The sequence below is a fragment of the Myotis yumanensis genome, unplaced genomic scaffold, assembly GCF_028538775.1.
Source record: "Myotis yumanensis isolate MYYU_CA2020_CCGP unplaced genomic scaffold, mMyoYum1.0.hap1 SCAF_2, whole genome shotgun sequence".
NCBI classification, from domain to species: Eukaryota; Metazoa; Chordata; class Mammalia; order Chiroptera; family Vespertilionidae; genus Myotis; species Myotis yumanensis.
The window spans coordinates 172279158-172297946 of record NW_027223753.1 but is presented as its reverse complement, the minus strand read 5'-3'; the positions used below and the strand labels follow the sequence as shown (position 1 = coordinate 172297946).

The window sequence follows — 18789 nt, the reverse complement described above, 5'->3', positions numbered from 1 at the left end:
TCTAGATGTTGAGTCGTTTAGTGGCTGCTCCCTGGGTGGCAGTGGCTCCTTGGGCTGTGGTTGCTCCTTGGGTGGTTGCGGTAGCAGCTGCGCCTCAGTTGGCAGCAGCTCCTCTGGTGGGTGCTGTTCACAGCTGTGGTGGCTCTTCTGGCTGGTGGGGGGAGGCTTCGCGTACAGTTGCTGTTCCTCAGACAGAGGGTGTGGTGATCAGGAGGCTGCTGTTGCTTGGATCTGCTGCGTTGATTTAAAGGCACAAAATACAACACAACAAGGCACCACATACCAGGCACTGAACACAAATATATTCAGGATATTAATAACCCCAAATAAAGGTGACCACCCGAATTAAGAGAATTAGGGGATAAGGAGGAAAGAAGAGAAAAAGATAAAAGAGAAAAAGGAAAGAAAAGAAAAATAAGAAAACAAAAACAAAAAAGAAGTGCAAAAATAAAATTGGGAAAAAAAGAGGGGGAAAAAGACCGAAAAGAGAGAATGAAGTTGAAGAGGGGAAGAGACTATTTGTATGAGGAGAAAACTCCGATAGAACTGCCACTAATCCCAACTAATTCCAGCAACAGATCCCTGGAGATGAATGCAAACTACAAACAACCAATGATATCAAGAGAGGCAAGGGAAAACAGGAGCACAAAAATAGCCAGGGGGTGGGGGAGGGGATGGAGGGGAAAAACCAGCAGAAAAAAATAAAAAGAAAAATCAAAACAACCTCACAACCAGTCCTAAAAAAGAAAAAAAAAAAAACACAAAACAAAACGAGCAAAAAAAAACAAACAAACAAAACAAACACACAGACAAACAAAAAAAACACAATATATTCAACAATCAAGCAAACAGCAAGAAAACAATAGAAAGATAAGAGAAAAAAATGTTTGGATAGTGAAGATGGATAAGGGATAGGCGTATAATGATTTAGAACAGTGGATTGGAAATAGGATATATAAGTAGGGTGAAATTAGACAGGGGGTAAGAAGATGGAATAGGGAAAATCTAAAGCAGGAATAGGGTAAGAGAAACAGGACACCAAATGGGGAAAAGTGAGGAAGAGGGCTTTAGCATAGAGGTAAAATTGAGGTAGGGAAAATTGATGCTAAAGGAACAATGAAAATAGAATGGAGAACACTACTCCCAAAATAAAAAAAAGAGAAAATAAAATGGCACTTTAAAAAATGGTAAAATGGTAGCAGTAATAATACTGCTTGAAAATAAAAATGTAGTAATTAAAAGGGTAAAATCAGGTGATGGAAAAAGAAGAAAAAGAAAAAAAATTGATTTCTTAGTTAAAAGGCAAAAAAAGAGGAAAAAAAAATTTGCAGTAGTGAAGGTCTTTCGGTTCTTCTACTCTTCAGCCTAGCTCGCCTTAGTCCTGCCAGGTATTCAGGAGAGTGTTGAATTTCCCTGCGATACACTGTTCCTCCGTGTTGTAAATCACAGACCTGATTTTAAAGCAGGCCATATTTGTGACCCAGATTGCCTTAATTTGTGTTCACCTAAGAGTCAGTCTGTGGCTCAGCCTCTGGGTGGCAGTGTTTTGGGTTTGGCCTCTGAGGCTATACAGCTTCTCTACCCACCAGCAAGGGTTTATTTTTTCTATTGCACTTAAAACTGGTTTGGGGAGGTCACCTGCCCAGAGCTGGTTCTTAAATAATTGTTACCCTGCTCTGTGTTGTTGGTGGGACTGAAAGTCCCTCTATAGGCCAGACCCTGGTAACTCCCAGGGACTAATCAGATTATTTTAATCCTTTATTTCGTACAGGGTGGAATCTGGGTGTGGCTGTGCTCCTTGGCTGCCCCAGTCCTGGGCCCAGGGGTGTCTCAGCACTCAATTCGTTGTCACCTCTCCCGGCCCCCCCTCTCTCCTCAGCCTCTCCCCAGATTCCACTCGTCCGAACCTTCTCCCTTTCTTCAGCACAAGTGAGTGTCTGTATCCGAACTGTCCTATGAGCAGGATTCAGGGAAAACAAAGAAACAAACAAACACCGGCCAGCCGCGGAAACGCTCCTCTCTTACAGGCACTGCATGATCTGGTCAGCTCCTCAGGCTGCCCCCTTTAGGCTCAGTCCTCCGTAATCACAGAATCCAAATCTCAAATACCCCGGCGCCAGGAATCCCGTGGCACTCCTTTCCCCAGTCAGGGGCTGTGTCTGTCCCAAGAGACGCGGCTGTCTGCCACACAGTCTCCCTCCGACCCTCTGGGCTCAGAGGTCTGGCAAAGTTTCCTGCCCAGATCCCTGGTTTTTTACCTTTCCAGGGGAGCTCTGCTCTTCCCGGTTGCAAACTGTCTCACCAGCTGAGTGATTTCGCCAATTCAGGGTGGGTGTTATTAGTTTCAGCTGCTTACTCCATTTGCTCCAGGACAAGACCTGGGACACGTCTGCCTATATCTCCGCCATCTTACTTCTCATCCTTTTGTTGTTTTTATATCATATGTTTGTTGTTGTTATATCATGTTGTAATTGTTTATTTATTAATAAATTTATATATCAATTTACATATATATTTTCTAATTTTTCATATACATTTTTTTATTTATTAAAGAAAATTCTAATTTTCTTTAATCTCTGACACTTCTATTATAGAGAAAGGGCAAGTATTAATATTAAAATATTTCTTCTAATTAAATCCCTTTCAATGTGCATGAATTCATGCACCAGGCCACTAGTTCATTAATAAAACTGGAACATGGCAATGGATTCAGGCAGTATAATAAATAGAAAAGCATGTGACTTTGAAGAAGGCGCATCTGGGTTCTAATTCCAGTCCTACAATTTATTGATTATAAGATTCTAAGAAAGTTATTAAACCTCTTTGGGCCCCATTTTCCTTTTTAAAAAAATAATGATGGTGGCAGCCCATTTCCCTTTTCTCCCCGGAGTACGTTTCAGTGACTTGCCGGCCTCTCAGCTGCAACTCTAAGCAACTATGTTGCAAATATAGAAGCTAAAGAAAACCCCAGAAACCTGCTTTAGTCAGCCAGGCTTCAGCCAGCTGAACCGCAACACTGTATCAAATACAGAAGGTAAACAAAGGCCAGAAACCTGCTTTCAGCAGCCAATGCCTCAGAGCTAAAGCTGGCCCAGAATAAAAAAAGAAAAAAAGGAGCGATTCGGAGCTTCAGTCACCCACCAGTCTGAAAACGGCCCTCAGCCCCTCAGCCAGACTGGCCAGACACCCCAGTGGGGACCCCCACCCTGATCCAGGACACCCTTCAGGGCAAACCAGCCAGCCCCCACCCATGCACCAGGCCTCTATTCTATATAGTAAAAGGGTAATATGCCTCCCAGCACTGGGATCAGCGGAGCCACGAAGCCTCCCAGCACCGGGATCAGTGTGACAGGGGGCAGCACCCAAACCCCCTGATCGCCCTGCGGCTCTGTGTGTGACAGGGGGCAGGGCCACAACCTCCCTATCCTCCCTGCTCTGTTCATGACAGGGGAAGGCGCCCCAACCCCCTGATCAGCCCTGCTCTGTGCCTGATAGGGGGGAGCTCCCCAACCCCCTGATCGGCCCTGCTCTGTGGGTGATAGAGGGTGGTGTCCCAACTCCCCTATTGGCCCTACTCTGTGAGTGACAGAGGGGAGCGCCCCAACCCCCTGATCAGCCCTGCTCTGTGTGTGACGGGGGGAGCTCCCCAACCCCCTGATCGACCCTGCTCTGTGCGTGACAGGGTTCAGAGCCCCAACCCCCCTGATGGCCCTGCTCTGTGCCCCATCTGTGTGTGACAGGGGGCAGTGCCCTAACTCCCTTATTGGCCCTACTCTGTGTGTGACAGGGGGGAGCTCCTGAACCCCGTGATCAACCCTGCTCTGTGCATGACAGGGGGGAGTTCCTCAACCTCCTGATTGGCCCTGCTCTGTGCGTGACAGGGGGGAGCTCCTCAACCTCCTGATCGGCCCTGCTCTGTGAGTGACAGCGGGTAGCTCCTCAACCTCCTGATCGGCCCTGCTCTGTGTGTGACAGGGGGTGTCACTGCAACTTCCCTATCGACCCTGCCTTGAGTGTGACGGTGCGGTGCCCCAACCCCCCAATCGGCTGTAACCTGAGCGTGACTAGGGGTGGCATCGCAACCTCCCGATCCGCCCTGCTCTGTGTATGACAGGGGGCAGCGCCCCAACTCCCCAATCGGCCCTGCTCTGAGCCCAACCAGGGGCTGTACCTAGGGATTGGGCCTGCCCTCTGCCACCTGGGAGCGGGCCTAAGCCAGAAGGTCATTATCTCCTGAGGGGTCCCAGACTTCGAAAGGGCACATGATGGGCTGAGGGACCCCCTCTCCCCCCCGAGTGCACAAATTTTTGTGCACCAGGCCTCTAGTCCTATCTAATAAAAGAGAAATATGGTAATTAGCCATACAGCCGCTACCCTTCCCATTGGCTAATCACTGAGGTATGCAAATTAACTGCCAGCCAAGATGGCGGCCTGCAGCCAGGCAGCTAGAAGCAAACAGGGAGGCTTGCTTGCTTCAGTGACGAAGGAAGCCAAGCTTACCCACCTGCCTTGCCGGCCTCTGAGCTTGCAATTTGAAACATTGTAATAAATATAGAAGCTAAACAAAACCCCAGAAACCTCCTTTCAGTCAGCCAGGCTTCAGCCAGCAAGACCACAACATTGTTTTGAATACAGAAGGTAAACAAAGGCCAGAAACCTGCTTTCAGCAGCCGAGCCTCAGAGAGAAAGCCGGCTCTCAGCTCCAGGTATGTGACAGGCATAGAATGTAAATAAATGCCAGAATAAAAAAGAAAAAAAGGAGCGGTTTGGAGCTTCAATCGCCTTCCAGCCTGAAAACAGCCCTCAGCCCCTCACCCAGACTGGCCAGGCACCTCAGTGGGGACCCCCACCCTGAAGCAACAAGATGGCCGGCTAATTTGCATACTGAAGGCAGGCGGCAGCAGGCAAGGCTGTGTCTGTGATCTGGGACCCGGATCTGTGACCCTGCAAATGGGCGGCACCATGGGAGGCTGTCCACAGTTCAGGACTCGGATCTGTGGCCCTGCCGGGTGGGGCGACAGTGCTTGAGGCTGTCCGCTGTCCCGGGACCCAGATCCGTGACCCTGCCAGATGGGGCAGCAGTGCTTGAGGCTGTCTGCGGTCCCAGGACCTGGATCTGTGACCCTGCCTGGCGGGGGGCACCGAGGGAGGCTGTCCGCAGTCCGGGACCCGGATCAGTGACCCTGCTGGGTGGGGGGCAGTGCTTGAGGCTGTCCGTGGTCCTGGGACCCGGATCTGTGACCTGGTGGGCAGGGGGGCAGCATTTGAGGCTGTGCACTGTCCCGGGACTCAGATCCGTGACCCTTCACAGTGGGGAGGCAGCCATTAGCGCCCAGGAGTGACTGCGCAAGATCCGCCTCCTGGCCCAGACGGTGCAGGATCGCAGGGACAGCCACCGTGGCAGGCCAGACTGATGTCCTCCTGGCCGTACCACGGGGGTTTGCGGATCTGCAAAGCCAGAGGCCTCCGGTGTGCACATACCCCCCTGGCATGCAAATATCCCCCAGCACACTGTCACCCTCCCACACCTGCAACAGTTGCAAACCAAGGCGTGCACAAGTTCCCCCGCCTCTCCACCGCACTTCCATCAACCCAGCATGCCTAACAACCCCACAGGATGTGCACACATCCCCTCTGATGTGCTCACGTCCTTTGGAGAGTGTCTGGGTGTTCTGGGTGCTGAGAGTGGGTGCCTGTGAGATGACAGTGAGAGGGCGGAGTGGTGATGCCCTGTTCCCACAGAGGCCAGTGCAGCTACGAGATCACCTCTGGGGAGTTAATGCAGGTGCTGAGGCAGGAGCAGGTGCAGACAGACACACCTGGTGGGCACGGGTGGCCCTCTCTGAGGTGCCTTCGGTCAGCATTCAAGATGAAGAGCCCAGAGGCAGAGAGGAATTCCGTCCTCTCAGTGAAACAGTGGGATAGTCGGGGCAACTGTAGAGGAGGAATGTGCACTTTGGGTGCCAGCACCCATGAGTGAAGGCTGCCCTGACTGAGCCTCGCTTGCTTGGGGCCTAGAGCACTCTTGCCGGGCAACGGGTGACAGGACGTGCTTTTCCGAATTAATGAGAGAAAACGTTGATTCTCCTGCTGCCCACGAAGGTGGAAAGTGAAGTGGGGAGACATGTGGGGAATGAGCAAGGTTCCCTGTCTGGGGGTTCCAAATCTGCTGTTGGTTTCTTTCACCACTGACTAGAGATATACAGGGTGTCCCCCCAAAATGTATACACACTTTGAATACCTACTAATTCCAATGGTTTTAAGCATAAGAAAGGAACAACAATGGAGCTGTTATCTGTTAAAAGTGTGGGCACAAACAGGTAGTTGGACATTCCCTGAGGGGTCTCAGATTGGAGAGGGTGAAGGCCAGACTGAGGGGCCCCTTCTCCAACACCCCTACCCCAGTGCACGAATTTTGTGCACCGGGCTACTAGTAATTTATATGAACTAATTACTAGGCTCTGCACATATATTATCTCATTACTCCTCAGAAAACCTCATAAGATATTATGATATTTCACTTTGCCAGATGAGAAATGGAGCCTCAGAGAGGCTATATGACTCTGATTTGCTCGGGATCACATAACAATTAAATAGCAGAGCTGGATGGGAATCAAGGTTGGGCTTACTGCCAGGCTCACATTTCTGCCACTCTGCTACAAGGCCATCATTCAGCTCCCATGGATCCGTCTTTTCCAGGGGCTCTCAGGGAGATTGGCTTGCCAAGCTAGATACCGATTACCAACAACAAAGAAGCCAAACATCTTTTGTGGGGGAAGAGGGTAAGACTTGAAGGCAAACATCTACTAGCCCATATCTTTAAACTACCTTTAGACCTCCTCTCCCTGAATAGTCTAACTTTATCTGAAAGGTCACTTAGGCTTAGTGAATGAAAGACCCCTATAAAGTCCACCAAACCAGAAACAAGAAGGAAGGACAGGGTCAGAGGGCTTCATTCAAACCATCTCTCCTTAAGTTTCTCCCCTGTCTCCTCCACCCTGGGGAACATTTTCCTTTCTACAGCAGATCCAGTGGAATGGAGGGAGGCTGGCTTAGCCAGAGACCAGATAGGATGCTCATTTTTATTTTCAGTCATTCCAATGTCCTGTGTGAGACTCCCTGCACTCACTATGTTCCTGTGCATGTGCTCTGCAGGAGTGCAAAGAAATTTTATTGAAAGGTGTCTGCTCATGGTTGCATTGTCACATGCAGTGTCCTTCATAAATAACTTTGGGAAAGTCATTTGGGAAAGGGAATAACAGCTGGTTGATGTTTTTTTTCTCTCATCCTTTATTGGATTGTACTCTGATTTGCTATACAAAGCTGTACAAGTTCCTGGAAATGTGCTCACACATGCCCCCAAATACAAACAAGCAGGTCAAAGACCCAGTGTTGTAATGGACCAGCCTGAAATCTGCTTGGATAATCCAGCAGAGCCATTTGTTCTTTTGTAATAGGGCAAATAGTGGAGGACAGCAGGAAGCCAAGCAGAACCCTAAAGTGCTAAGGCAGAGAGAGGAGAGACAGAAGAGATAAGAGGCTGAAGAGGGTTAACATCAGCCTCCAACTTAGCTTCCAATTCTTGGTGAACCTCCCAGAGGGAGACTGATAAGTCATGAAGTTACTTGCCATCCTTTTCCTTTGTTCCAGGCTGTTAACAAGTTTTGCCCAAGAGGACCAACCGCAAGAAGTTGACTGCAATAATGAGGATGTATTTAAGGCTGTGGATACAGCTCTGAAGAAATACAATAATGGAAGCAACAGTGGCAACCAATTTGTATTGTACCGCATAAACCAAGTCATCAGCACGGTGAGTGAGTTAAACTTGAGGTCATTTGGGATTTGTGCTATCACTTGAACCCAGGACACACACACACACACACACACACCCGCACGCACACACGCATGCACACCACATATCTCACACAAAAAACTCTTATAATTAAAGGTAGAGGCTTACAGCTCTTAGAAAAGACCAACCCCACTCTCTGGGCTCGGAGTAGGGCAGGGTATGACTAGTCCTCAAGCCTCCAAGATTGGCCTCCTGGGTTATCAGACGACAGATATCCTAGGCTGAAATTAAAGAAAGGTAGATGGAGTCATTTGAAAGGGACTATGTAGAGTGGGAAAATCCAGGAACTCAGTCAGGCCACAGCAAGAGGATTAACTGGGTGACCGTCCTTAAACTGAAATATAAAGACCTCAAAGGGGAGGAGGTCTTTAAGGGGGTATGTCTAACACATTTTGTATAATCTTACACATAAATGGAATCTAAGAAAGTCAAACTTAACAGAAGCATAAAGTAAAATGGTGGTTGCTAGGGACTGTGGGGTGGGAGAAATGTGGGGGCGATTGTCAAGGGTACAAACCTTCAGTTATAAGATGAGCCTGGTTGCTTAGCTCAGTGGTTGAGCATCAACCTATGAACCAGGAGTTTGCAGTTCATTTTCCAGTCATGCCCGGGCTGCAGGCTTGATCCCAAGTGTGGGGTGTGCAGGAGGCAGCCAATCAGTGATTCTCCCTTATCATTGATATTTCTATCTCTCTTTTTTTCCCCTTCCTCTTTGAACTCAATAAAAATATATTTTAAAAAATAAGATTGCCTGACCAAATAAGATTGTTTGGCTCAGTGGATAGAGCGTCGACCTGCAGACTCAAGGGTCCCAGGTTCGATTCCGGTCAAGGGCATGTACCTTGGTTGCGGGCACATCCCCAGTGGGGAGTGTGCAGGAGGCAGCTGATTGTTTCTCTCTCATCAATGTTTCTAACTCTCTATCCCTCTCCCTTCCTCTCTGTAAAAATCAATAAAATATGTTTTTAAAAAAATAAGATAAGTAGGTCCTGGAGGTCTAATGTACATCATGGTGAATAGGATTAATAATACTGTATTGTATACTTGAAATCTGCTAAAGGGCTAGATTTTAAGAGTTCTCACCACACACACAAAACAGAAAATTATGTGAGGTGACAATGTGTTAGTTTATTTGTGGTAATCATTTCACAATGTAAACATATAGCAAATCATCTTTTTGTATATCTTTAATACATGTAATTTATTTATACCTCAATAAATATATCTCAATAAATTATATTTTAATAAAACTAGGGTAAATGAAGGACAGTGGGGTATGTCAAGAGGAGTCAGAAAAGAAGTTAATATAGTTCTACTATATTAGATAAAATATCTATCATGAAGTCCTGATGGCTGAATGCATCAGGGGTAACAGCAATGTTCTAGTTGGCTTAGAATATTCTTTGTCACTGATGGATACACTCAGGTTGAAGATGAATCCTGACAGGATGTGTGATTCCAAGAAATAAAACTGGATGCATCAAAACTATTAGGTTGGGGGCGGGGGTGGAGGGTTTAGTTGTGATTTTTTATTTTGTTGTTGTTTAAATGAAAACAGTCAGGATGATGCAAATGACAGAAAAAAATCAAAATCAAACAACTGTTAGCTTTATATCTCTTTAAAGTCAATCATCATCTCTCGATAAAGGAAAGATTAAGCAAACCTGGCTCAGAGGACGACTCTTCTCTCCAAATACATCCCAGGGATAAGCTTGCCAGTATGGCTTTGAAAACAAGCAAATCATATACAACACAAGAGCACTTAAAGAATGTGTATGGTATCATGTATCTCTGTGGTGGTTCATTCCACAGGACGAATGCATATTTGACACACTGCCTTATTGCATAACTGATCTATTTATTCTCACATACAGATATCCTAACGTTGCTGAGGGAGTGACACCACAGGACATTATAAGTACTTGGTCCCATGGATACTCTTTTTGCACTGTCCTTGACATCCCAAGCCCAATGACGTTATTCATATACCATGCCTCTCTCCACCAACTTTTTCCAACTTCTTTAATTCATTGCAGTCCATGTTTTCCACCTTTTGTTGTTCCAGTTCAAACAATTAACTAGGTGGACTAAATAACTACCCTGATTTTCTTCTCTGGGGTTTTTCCTGATAGTTGGGGCCCAACTTTGTCTGTATCCGTATAATGATCTTGGACACTGTAGAAAAAGCATCAAATAGGATAATATGACTTGCTCTCTAACCTTAGCCAATAAACCTGTGGGACTTTTAAACAAAAGTGCAGGTGTAATAGTCCTGCATCCAGCATTGTTGAGCTGTTATCAACGTTCTTGTGTCTGTTTTACTGTTACAATATTAGGCAAATATGGAAGCAAAGCCATTCCACAGAGTCATTTTTAAAAAGGAACTCTGGTTCTGTTTTCTAAAGAAATGTAGAAATTCTTAATTTGGAACTATTTATAGTTTCAGCTTTCTTCACCTGCCAGTGTGTTATCCATCTTTAGCCTAAAAAACCTGGCATAAGAGATTTTGTTTGTTCGCATATGACCGTCTTAGACCCTTTTATATTTGGAAAATGAACATCTTTCTTTGGGGGAAATTCTTGGTTATTCTGCCATAACAGAATATGTATTAACTTGTAGGTTCAGTGGTTCGATACCTATTTAATCACGTGCTGATAGTCTAGAAGGATTTCTTGCATGGGTGAAAACAAAGATGAGACACAGGGAGAATATTTTTGTTTTTGATGTACCCTGTTTAGAAATTAGAAGTCTTGTGTGATGCAAAAGAAAGCAAATTATTTTCAAAGGGAAAAAACACAGTTATGAAAATGCAAGCTTTCAATAGTTTCTTCAAATGAATTTCACTATGTCTCTGTGATAATTTACTTTGGTAGAAGAAAATATCCATCCATTTGACATGATGAGATTAAAGAAAACAGCACAGTGGACTTTTTATTTATTTCTGAAAGTAACATTGAGCCATTCTGTATTACAAACTAGTGTAGTCATGGGAGTCCTGGTGCCCTCGGCAATATTTTATTGGTCTTGCCATTGGCTGACATCTGTGGCAAATGTGTTGTTATTGGGTATTTATTTTTTCTAAAATGTCCACAGAATCACTATCACCTACTGCTTTATCTAAATCTGAGACCTGAAACGAACCCTCGGAACTATTATGTTTGACTCCATCATCTCCCAGATGCAAATACTCTGACGAGTGCAGGCTCTGAGAGAGCACTGCCTCTGGACTCAGGAGAACCAGGGTCTGGGTTAGCTTTGCCTTTCCAAGGTGGGAGGCTGCCTAAGCTCTGCCCTCTCTACTTGGGCCTCCTTTCTCTCACCTGCAAAGTGAGGGGCTGGGCAACAGCACCTCTCAGGTCTCTAGCTGCTCCACCATGCCAGGATTTTGCCTCTAAAAGCTCATCTAACTGAAAACCTTTGGATTTTTTAATTTTTATTTATTATTTTACGACATGTTAGAAAAAATAGAACACCAAACAAACCAAATAAAAATACTAAAATTACCCATAACTAACCTCATCACCCAGAGATACATGTTAACATTTTTTTCAAAAAATGACAATAGAAAGTACTCTTGTTTGTTTTCTAATTGTAAAAGTAATATATATTTTTTCAAAAAGTACTCAGACAATTTAGGAATGTTTGTTTAAAGAAGAAAGTAAAAGATAACCATACACTCACCACTGAGATGAAACATGTTAACAGCTTTGCTGAATAATTTTTCAGGCTTTAAAAATCATATATGTGCATGTAAATTGCTTTCTACAAAATTAGGCTAATACTATGTATACTACTTTGTTATTTGAAAATACATGTTTATAAATATATTATGTACATTCTTCCAAGTATTTATAACTTTCAGTATTCTTAGTAAATGTTTTGCTCTTGTTGAATTAAATCAATATCAAATATACATAACTGCACCAGATCCTTCTCCAATGGTCTGCTGTTGTCAGTTGAATGAGCCCTATGTATGTTTGATTGCTTTTTTTCCAGGGAGACCAGGACATATTTTATTCTGTCAAGTACGAAATCAAGGAGGGCGACTGTCCTGTTCAAAGTGGCAAAACCTGGCAGGACTGTGACTACAAAGAAGCTGAGCAAGCTGTAAGTGTGATGGTCCAGAGCCTCCAGTTTTCTCAATCGAGACCAAATTATTCTATTAGTGCTGGGGGTGATGAGTACTGTGGAGCCTGTTTGTGAGGGGTGCACATACGCTCAAATGTGTACAAAAGTCAAATGGTTGATGTCTATGTTCTTGCACAGACAGAAAGGCCATGAGAGGCCAGCCATGAGATTGGAGAAAGCCCTTCCATGAAGAGGGGACTCCTATGACCAATCGGGTGCTTTATTTGCGCAGACCTGAGTTGGAATTCTACTCTCCCTCTAATTAGCTGACCACTTTTAACCCATGGGCTCCCTTGTAAAAGGGAGGTAAAATTGACCTAAATTGAAAGGTGAAAGGAGATACATATGAAAAGACCTTGTTTTAATAACAGGATATTTTAACCAAATGCCTACCATCTGTATGCCACACCACAGCTGGTTGTTTGGCCTTACCTGAGGGAGCTAACAGCCAGTATCTGCCAGGAAGGAAGCCACTCTTTCCACAGTCCATGGACTCACCTCATTAATGTGTCAAAATGTTATTGGTGGAAATGGGGTGTCCACTGGTGGGAAGTGGGAGATCCCTTTCCCCACTGGATGTTGAGGGTCTGGTCCTCACGACATCTTGAGAAAAAGAAATTTCTAAGACTCACACTTTATTTGTGTGGAATTCCATATCTGCATTTCTAAAGTCCCATTTCCCTTAAACCAGTCCTAAAAGAGGTGCAGCCAGGGATTCAGCAGAGCCAAAAGTGAAAGCAATGTCCAAAGTTTTCATTCCATGGTGGAGCTGGGTCTGGCACAGCATCAGGAGTAGTTCCCCGTCCAGTAGTCCATTGTATGTGTGTGTGTTTGTGGTGGGGGGAGACATATGGCTGTGGGCTATGGGAGTGCCTGCAGGGGAGTGTGTCCACTGTAAAAGAGAGCCAGGAGCCCCAGAGTGCAAGAGAGGCAGGAGAGAGAACGCCTTTGTTTAGGAGTTTAATATCTGAAATATTCCTTTGCTTGCAGTGGCCACACCGACTATGTTCCCAGGGTGACTGACAGACAAGTACCTTCCTTAGGTCACCCAGACGTTACTGGGCCTGTGTCTATTTGGCCTTCCCTTTGCTCATTTTCAGTTAATACCTGGTTATTACAATAGTATCAAAAGCACCACATCCTCTGTGCAGTTGAACCCTGAAGTTGAACTGTAAGAGGAGAGTTGAGCAGGTTAGTTTTAGGGCACTGTGTTCACCTTGGTAAAAAAGAAATATCTCTAGTTCTACAAACATAACATTATTTTAAAACCTCACTATCTATACTGCCTCTCCTCTGGACACCTCATGAATATCAATGATTTGTAAATAATAATGATTAGGCTACAAAAACATTCATTCTGGTGTCTCAAAAGTCTGTTAGAAAAGAATCTTAAGTTTTAAATAAGAGAAAAGCCATACTTACTAGTAGCAACAGCCCTAGGTGCCCTGCTCCATCTGAAAGATGAAGATAAATGGTCTCCTTTTTCTCTTTCTTCCTTTCTCCCTTCCTTCCTTCCTTTCTCCCTTCCTTCCTTCCTTTCTTCCTTCCTTCCTTCCTTCCTTCCTTTCTTTCTTTCTTTCTTTCTTTCTTTCTTTCTTTCTTTCTTTCTTTCTTCTTTCTAGGCCACAGGAGAATGCATGGCGACCATAGGGAAGAGATGGAATATGGAATTCTCCGTGACAACCCAGACCTGCCACATTACTCCAGGTAGCTGATATATAGTGTGGCGATGCCCTGGGGGAAAACAAACCATTTCCTGTGGGGCCAGGAGCATAACCTGGACAAAGCCCTTTCCCAGAGGGCAGTGGGTGGCTATGCAATGCCATTTGCTGACTTGGGGGTTGGGGGGTCTTTGGTGGCAGAGTCCTGAGGGTGGGGCCAGGCTCCTGCCAATCATCCCCTGGCCTCTCCCTGGACAGCAGCACTGAATTAGATGTGTGCAAAGGCCCTGGAAAGGACTAGAAAACATGCCACATGCTTCAATTGTGGGGGTGTCCTACAGCCAGAAAAGCACAGGCTTTGAGGTCAGATCTGGCCTGCAATCCTTCAAAAGCTCTTCACCTTTTTGGTTTCCCTTTTTCTTTTTTATTTAAATATATTTTATTGATTTTTTACAGAGAGGAAAAGGGAGGGATAGAGAGTTAGAAACATCAATGACAGAGAAACATTGATCAGCTGCCTCCTACACACCTCCTACTGGGGATGTGCCCACAACCAAGGTACATGCCCTTGACCAGAATCGAACCTGGGACCTTTCAGTCCGCAGGCCGACGTTCTATCCACTGAGCCAAACCAGTTAGGGCTGGTTTCTTTTTTTCTTAAAAGGGAATCAGAGTAATTTTCACTTCAGAGGATTATTGTAGACTGAAACAAGATGGTCGACTTGAAGTTAAAGCATAATAATTAATTGGTGATCATCAGAATAAAAGTAATCATAGCTGATATTTATTGAGCACTTATTGTTAGCCACAGTGCTAATCATTTTACATATGTTGATTTATTTCATCCTCACAACAATTCTATGAGGCAAGTGTTAATATTCTCATTTTATAAATGAGGAAACCCAGGCCCACCACAGTTAAGTATTTAGCAGAGTTGGTATAGTAGAACCTATAAGAATGGAGCAACTTATGCAGAGATATAACCACTGTTAGCTCCTTCCCTCTGGTGGCAGAGTAGCTGGGTGCAGAAGAATGGGCACATCTAGGGGATGTCAGTCACAAAAGCCAACCCAGAACTGGCCTTTTGCAAGATAGAGTTTTAGTTTAGGAGGCTCCAGAACAGCATCTTCAGCCACACTCGTGAACATCAGTGGAGGAGCAATTGTTCTATATTGGCCTTAATCATCCATAAGGAACCCACAAAAACTATATTTCTTGAGTTTCAGCTCTTGCAACAAGTGGCATTCAAAGAAAAACAGTCCAAAACAGAAATTACAATTTTTTTAAAAAAAATGGTGTACGTTTTAATTATTTAGTTTAAGTACTTTAACTCATAAGCAAATTTTCACATGATCCAGAACACAGCACTTATATACTATGAGCAAAAAAGTTCTTTGCCACACCGTGTAGATCCACAATTACTTCAAGATCCACAGTCCCTTATCTGAAACCTTTTAAATTTTTTAAGAAGCTCCCTAGAAATGTTGGAGCAGGATGAAAAATCATTCCATTGCCTGGAAAAAATTAATTTGCATCATTCACCCTCAAAAGTCTGGCCATCTCTCCTCTTACCTCAGTCAGAGCTGCCCTTGACGTCAGCAAACCATCCTCTGGTCTCTATTCCCTTCCACCTCTCCTTTCTGTGTTCATCAATCTTTTGTCCTGCCGTCAGTAATTCTCTCCTGTCCCATGTAAGTCCCCTCCAGTTTGTTAACTTTGTCCACTGCCCTGATGCAACATATCTTCTGCAAGGGAAGAGCAGTGAGGAAAGCTATGAATATTCACCCAGTAAATCTTTTTTATGACACATATGCTTATGGAGTGAGTGACAGGAAACAGCTTCAGGGGGAGTTGTGCTGACATACTCACAACTGAGGGACACTGTTGTAGAACACTGTTGGCCTCCTGATTCTATTTGCGTCCTACACACTCACATGGTGAGAGCCCAAGGCAAAGGGCCCCAGGATGCTTTTATGACTTCCTCTCTACAGTGTCTGCCTCTACTGACCAGCAGGTTAAGGCTATCTGTTATAAACATTACTTGGTAACCTAATACAAGCTCGCTGCTATTTTAATATTTTACTAAAACCCAGTCAGTCGCACCCCATCTTTACTGCCAACCACTTTTTAATTCCATTCAGTGGGTCTATGCACACCCTGAAATTCTATGGAGAACGTTGTGAGTATCGGCGTTTTCCTGGAGAGGGCGCCATAGTTCTTATCAGGTTTACCAAGGAGCCCATGACCGTTGGAATATAGTTCATAGCCCCGGGACTCCAGAGAGTCCACAGCAGAGGACTCCACAGCAGGGAACTCTCTTTTTAAAAAAAATTAAATCTTTATTGTTCAGATTATTACAGTTGTTCCTCTTTTTTCCCCCATAGCTCCCCTCCACTCAGTTCCCACCCCACCCTCTGCCCTTACCCCCACCCCAGTGTCCTCATCCATAGGTGTATGATTTTTGTCCAGTCTCTTCCCACACCCCCACACCCCTACCCCCCTGAGAATTGTCAGTCCACTCCCTTTCTATGCCCCTGATTCTATTATATTCACCAGTTCATTCTGTTCATCAAATTATTTATTCACTTGATTTTTAGATTCACTTGTTGATATATATGTATTTGTTGTTCATAATTTTTATCTTTACCTTTTTCTTCTTCTTCCTCTTCTTCTTAAAGGATACCTTTCAGCATTTCATATAATACTGGTTTGGTGATGATGAATTGCTTTAGCTTTTTCTTATCTGTGAAGCTCTTTATCTGACCTTCAATCCTGAATGATAGCTTTGCTGGAAAAAGTAATCTTGGTTGTAGGTTCTTGCTATTCATTACTTTGAATATTTCTTGCCACTCCCTCTGGCCTGCATAGTTTCTATTGAGAAATCAGCTGACAGTCATATGGGTACTCCCTTATAGGTAACTAACTGTTTTTCTCTTGCTGCTTTTAAGATTCTCTCTTTGTCTTTTGCTCTTGGCATTTTAATGATGATGTGTCTTGGTGTGGTCCTCTTTGGATTTCTTTTGTTTGGGGTTCTCTGCGCTTCCTGAACTTGGAAGTCTATTTCTTTCACCAGGTAGGGAAATTTTCTGTCATTATTTCTTCAAATAGGTTTTCAATATCTTGCTCTCTCTCTTCTTCTGGCACCACTATAATTCAAATGTTGGTACACTTGAAGTTGTCTGAGAGGCTTCTTACACTATATTCATATTTTTGGATTCATTTTTCTTTTTGTTTTTCCGCTCAGGCGTTTTTTGTTTCTTCGTGTTTCAAATCTTTGACTTGATTCTTGGGATCTTCTAGTCTGCTGTTGGATCTCTGCATAATATTTTTTATTTCAGTCAGTGTATGCTTAATTTCTAGCTGGTCCTTTATCATATCCTTGAGGGTCTAACTAGATTTATGGAAGATCTCACTAAATTTATCAGTGTTTTCTAGAAAATTGTTGAAAAACCTTATAACCGTGGTTTTGAACTCTATATCCAGTAGTTTGCTTTCCTCCATTTCTGTCATTTGTGACCTGTTTCTTTGTCTCTGCATTTTGGCTGCTTCCCTGTGTTGGTAGAGGGACTCTGTGTGCTAGGTGTCCTATAGGGTCCAGTGGCTCAGCCTCCCCAATTACCTGAGGTGGACACTCTTGGTGCACCCCTTTGTGGGCTTTGTGCACATTCTTGTTGTAGTTAAGCCTTTGTGCACATTCTTGTTGTAGGGATCACTGGGAGGAATTGACCTCCAGGTCAATTGGCTGTGAGACTCAGCTGTGTCTACAGTGGGAGAACTTCTGTGCTGGAGACACCCTTCTGGGGCAAGGCTTGCTTCAGTGGGGCTTGGTGCTCACTGAGTCTGCCCCCTGAGTGTGTCCCTTATGGATCTGAGGAGTTGTAATATGGATGGTCTACTCTGACCACTGGGTACACTGGCTCTTGGATCTCTAAGGAGGTGCTAATTTAGCCTCTGCCTGAGGTTACCCAGCAGGAGCTAAAGAGAGATCTGCAGATTCCTCTTCTTTGTTTGGAGTTTGGAGGTGCCCAGATGAGGCCCAGTTGTGAAGCAATGCAAGCTGCTGTGGGGCCTTGGGCCTTTTTTTGGATGTTCTGGGTCTCTCTGACCCAGCTGAAGTTAGTTAGGTAATTTTAGATTGCAAAGGGCCAGGTCATTCATATGCAAAAGCCTCTGTGCACAACTTGGGTGGGACGGGGTCTCAGGGAATCAACAGGGCAGACCAAACAGCTATTGCTGATCTTCAGCCCTGCCCTAAGGGGCCATGGTTCTCACTCTTCCAGGGTAATTGCTGCAAGCACCTCTGAGAGAAAACCGCCCTCGAGTTCTACCCAATGCCAGACAGTCCAGTTTCTCCCCATATGAGTCTGGGTCCCCAGAGACTCGCCAGGAACTGGCATTCAGAGCAGTCAGGAGATTGTGCCTCCCTCTCGATTGAAAAAGATAGCCGTGTCCTCAGTTGCCAGCCCTTTCCGCTCATGCCTCGGTACCTCTGCACTTTACTTCCGCACCTCCTCTGAGTCTCAGTGTGCTTTTCTCTATTTTTCTAGTTGTAGAATTTCCACTCATCCAGCCTCATGTGGTTCTTGATGATGTCCGTTTTGTCTTTTAGTTGTATTTTTGAAGTGGCTGTGCGAGGCAGCAATTTCAGGTGTTTACCTACGCCGCCATCTTGGTTTCTCCATCCAGAGGACTCTCTATTAATTGTCCAGACCACAATAGCCAGTGCCTGTCTCCTGATTTTAGCCACAATAAAAAGTATACACCGCATCCCACACGCTGCCCCTGATTCATCCTGCTTTCTTGAGAGCCATTCCTCCCTCTGTTCCTTCTTCTCAGGCTCACACTTTATGTTGTCCAGTTGACCTTGACCACTTTACACCCTTCTTAACTCAGGCCTCTTCTCCTCATGAAAGTCTTTCTTGAGCTCACTCTAAATTCCTTCCTTCCCGAGCTCTTGCCGAATTATTTTGAAATATCCACCTGCAGTTCTGTCTCTCCCACTCCACTTTGCTCAATACCTTCACTACTGCCCAGTCTGCCCAGCAGCCCCTGAATGATGGATGAACAGATTACTCAGACACAGTATGACTATGAAAGAGAAGGCTAAGGGGCTCCTGGCTTTAGCAGCCAGAGCAGCCTCAATTGTCT

The 18789-nt window shown here is 44.8% G+C and overlaps 1 protein-coding gene across 1 annotated transcript in view; it reads left to right on the top strand.

The window, feature by feature from the left end:
* The first annotated feature begins 7493 nt into the window (after window positions 1-7493).
* LOC139002226 (kininogen-1-like) overlaps window positions 7494-18789 on the top strand; it is a 32530-nt gene continuing 21234 nt past the window's right edge. The window contains exons 1-3 of the mRNA XM_070403605.1: window positions 7494-7810; window positions 11849-11959; window positions 13603-13687. Of these exons, the coding sequence (XP_070259706.1) occupies window positions 7616-7810; window positions 11849-11959; window positions 13603-13687 (391 nt within the window). The 5' untranslated portion in view covers window positions 7494-7615. The remainder of the gene's footprint in view (window positions 7811-11848; window positions 11960-13602; window positions 13688-18789) is intronic.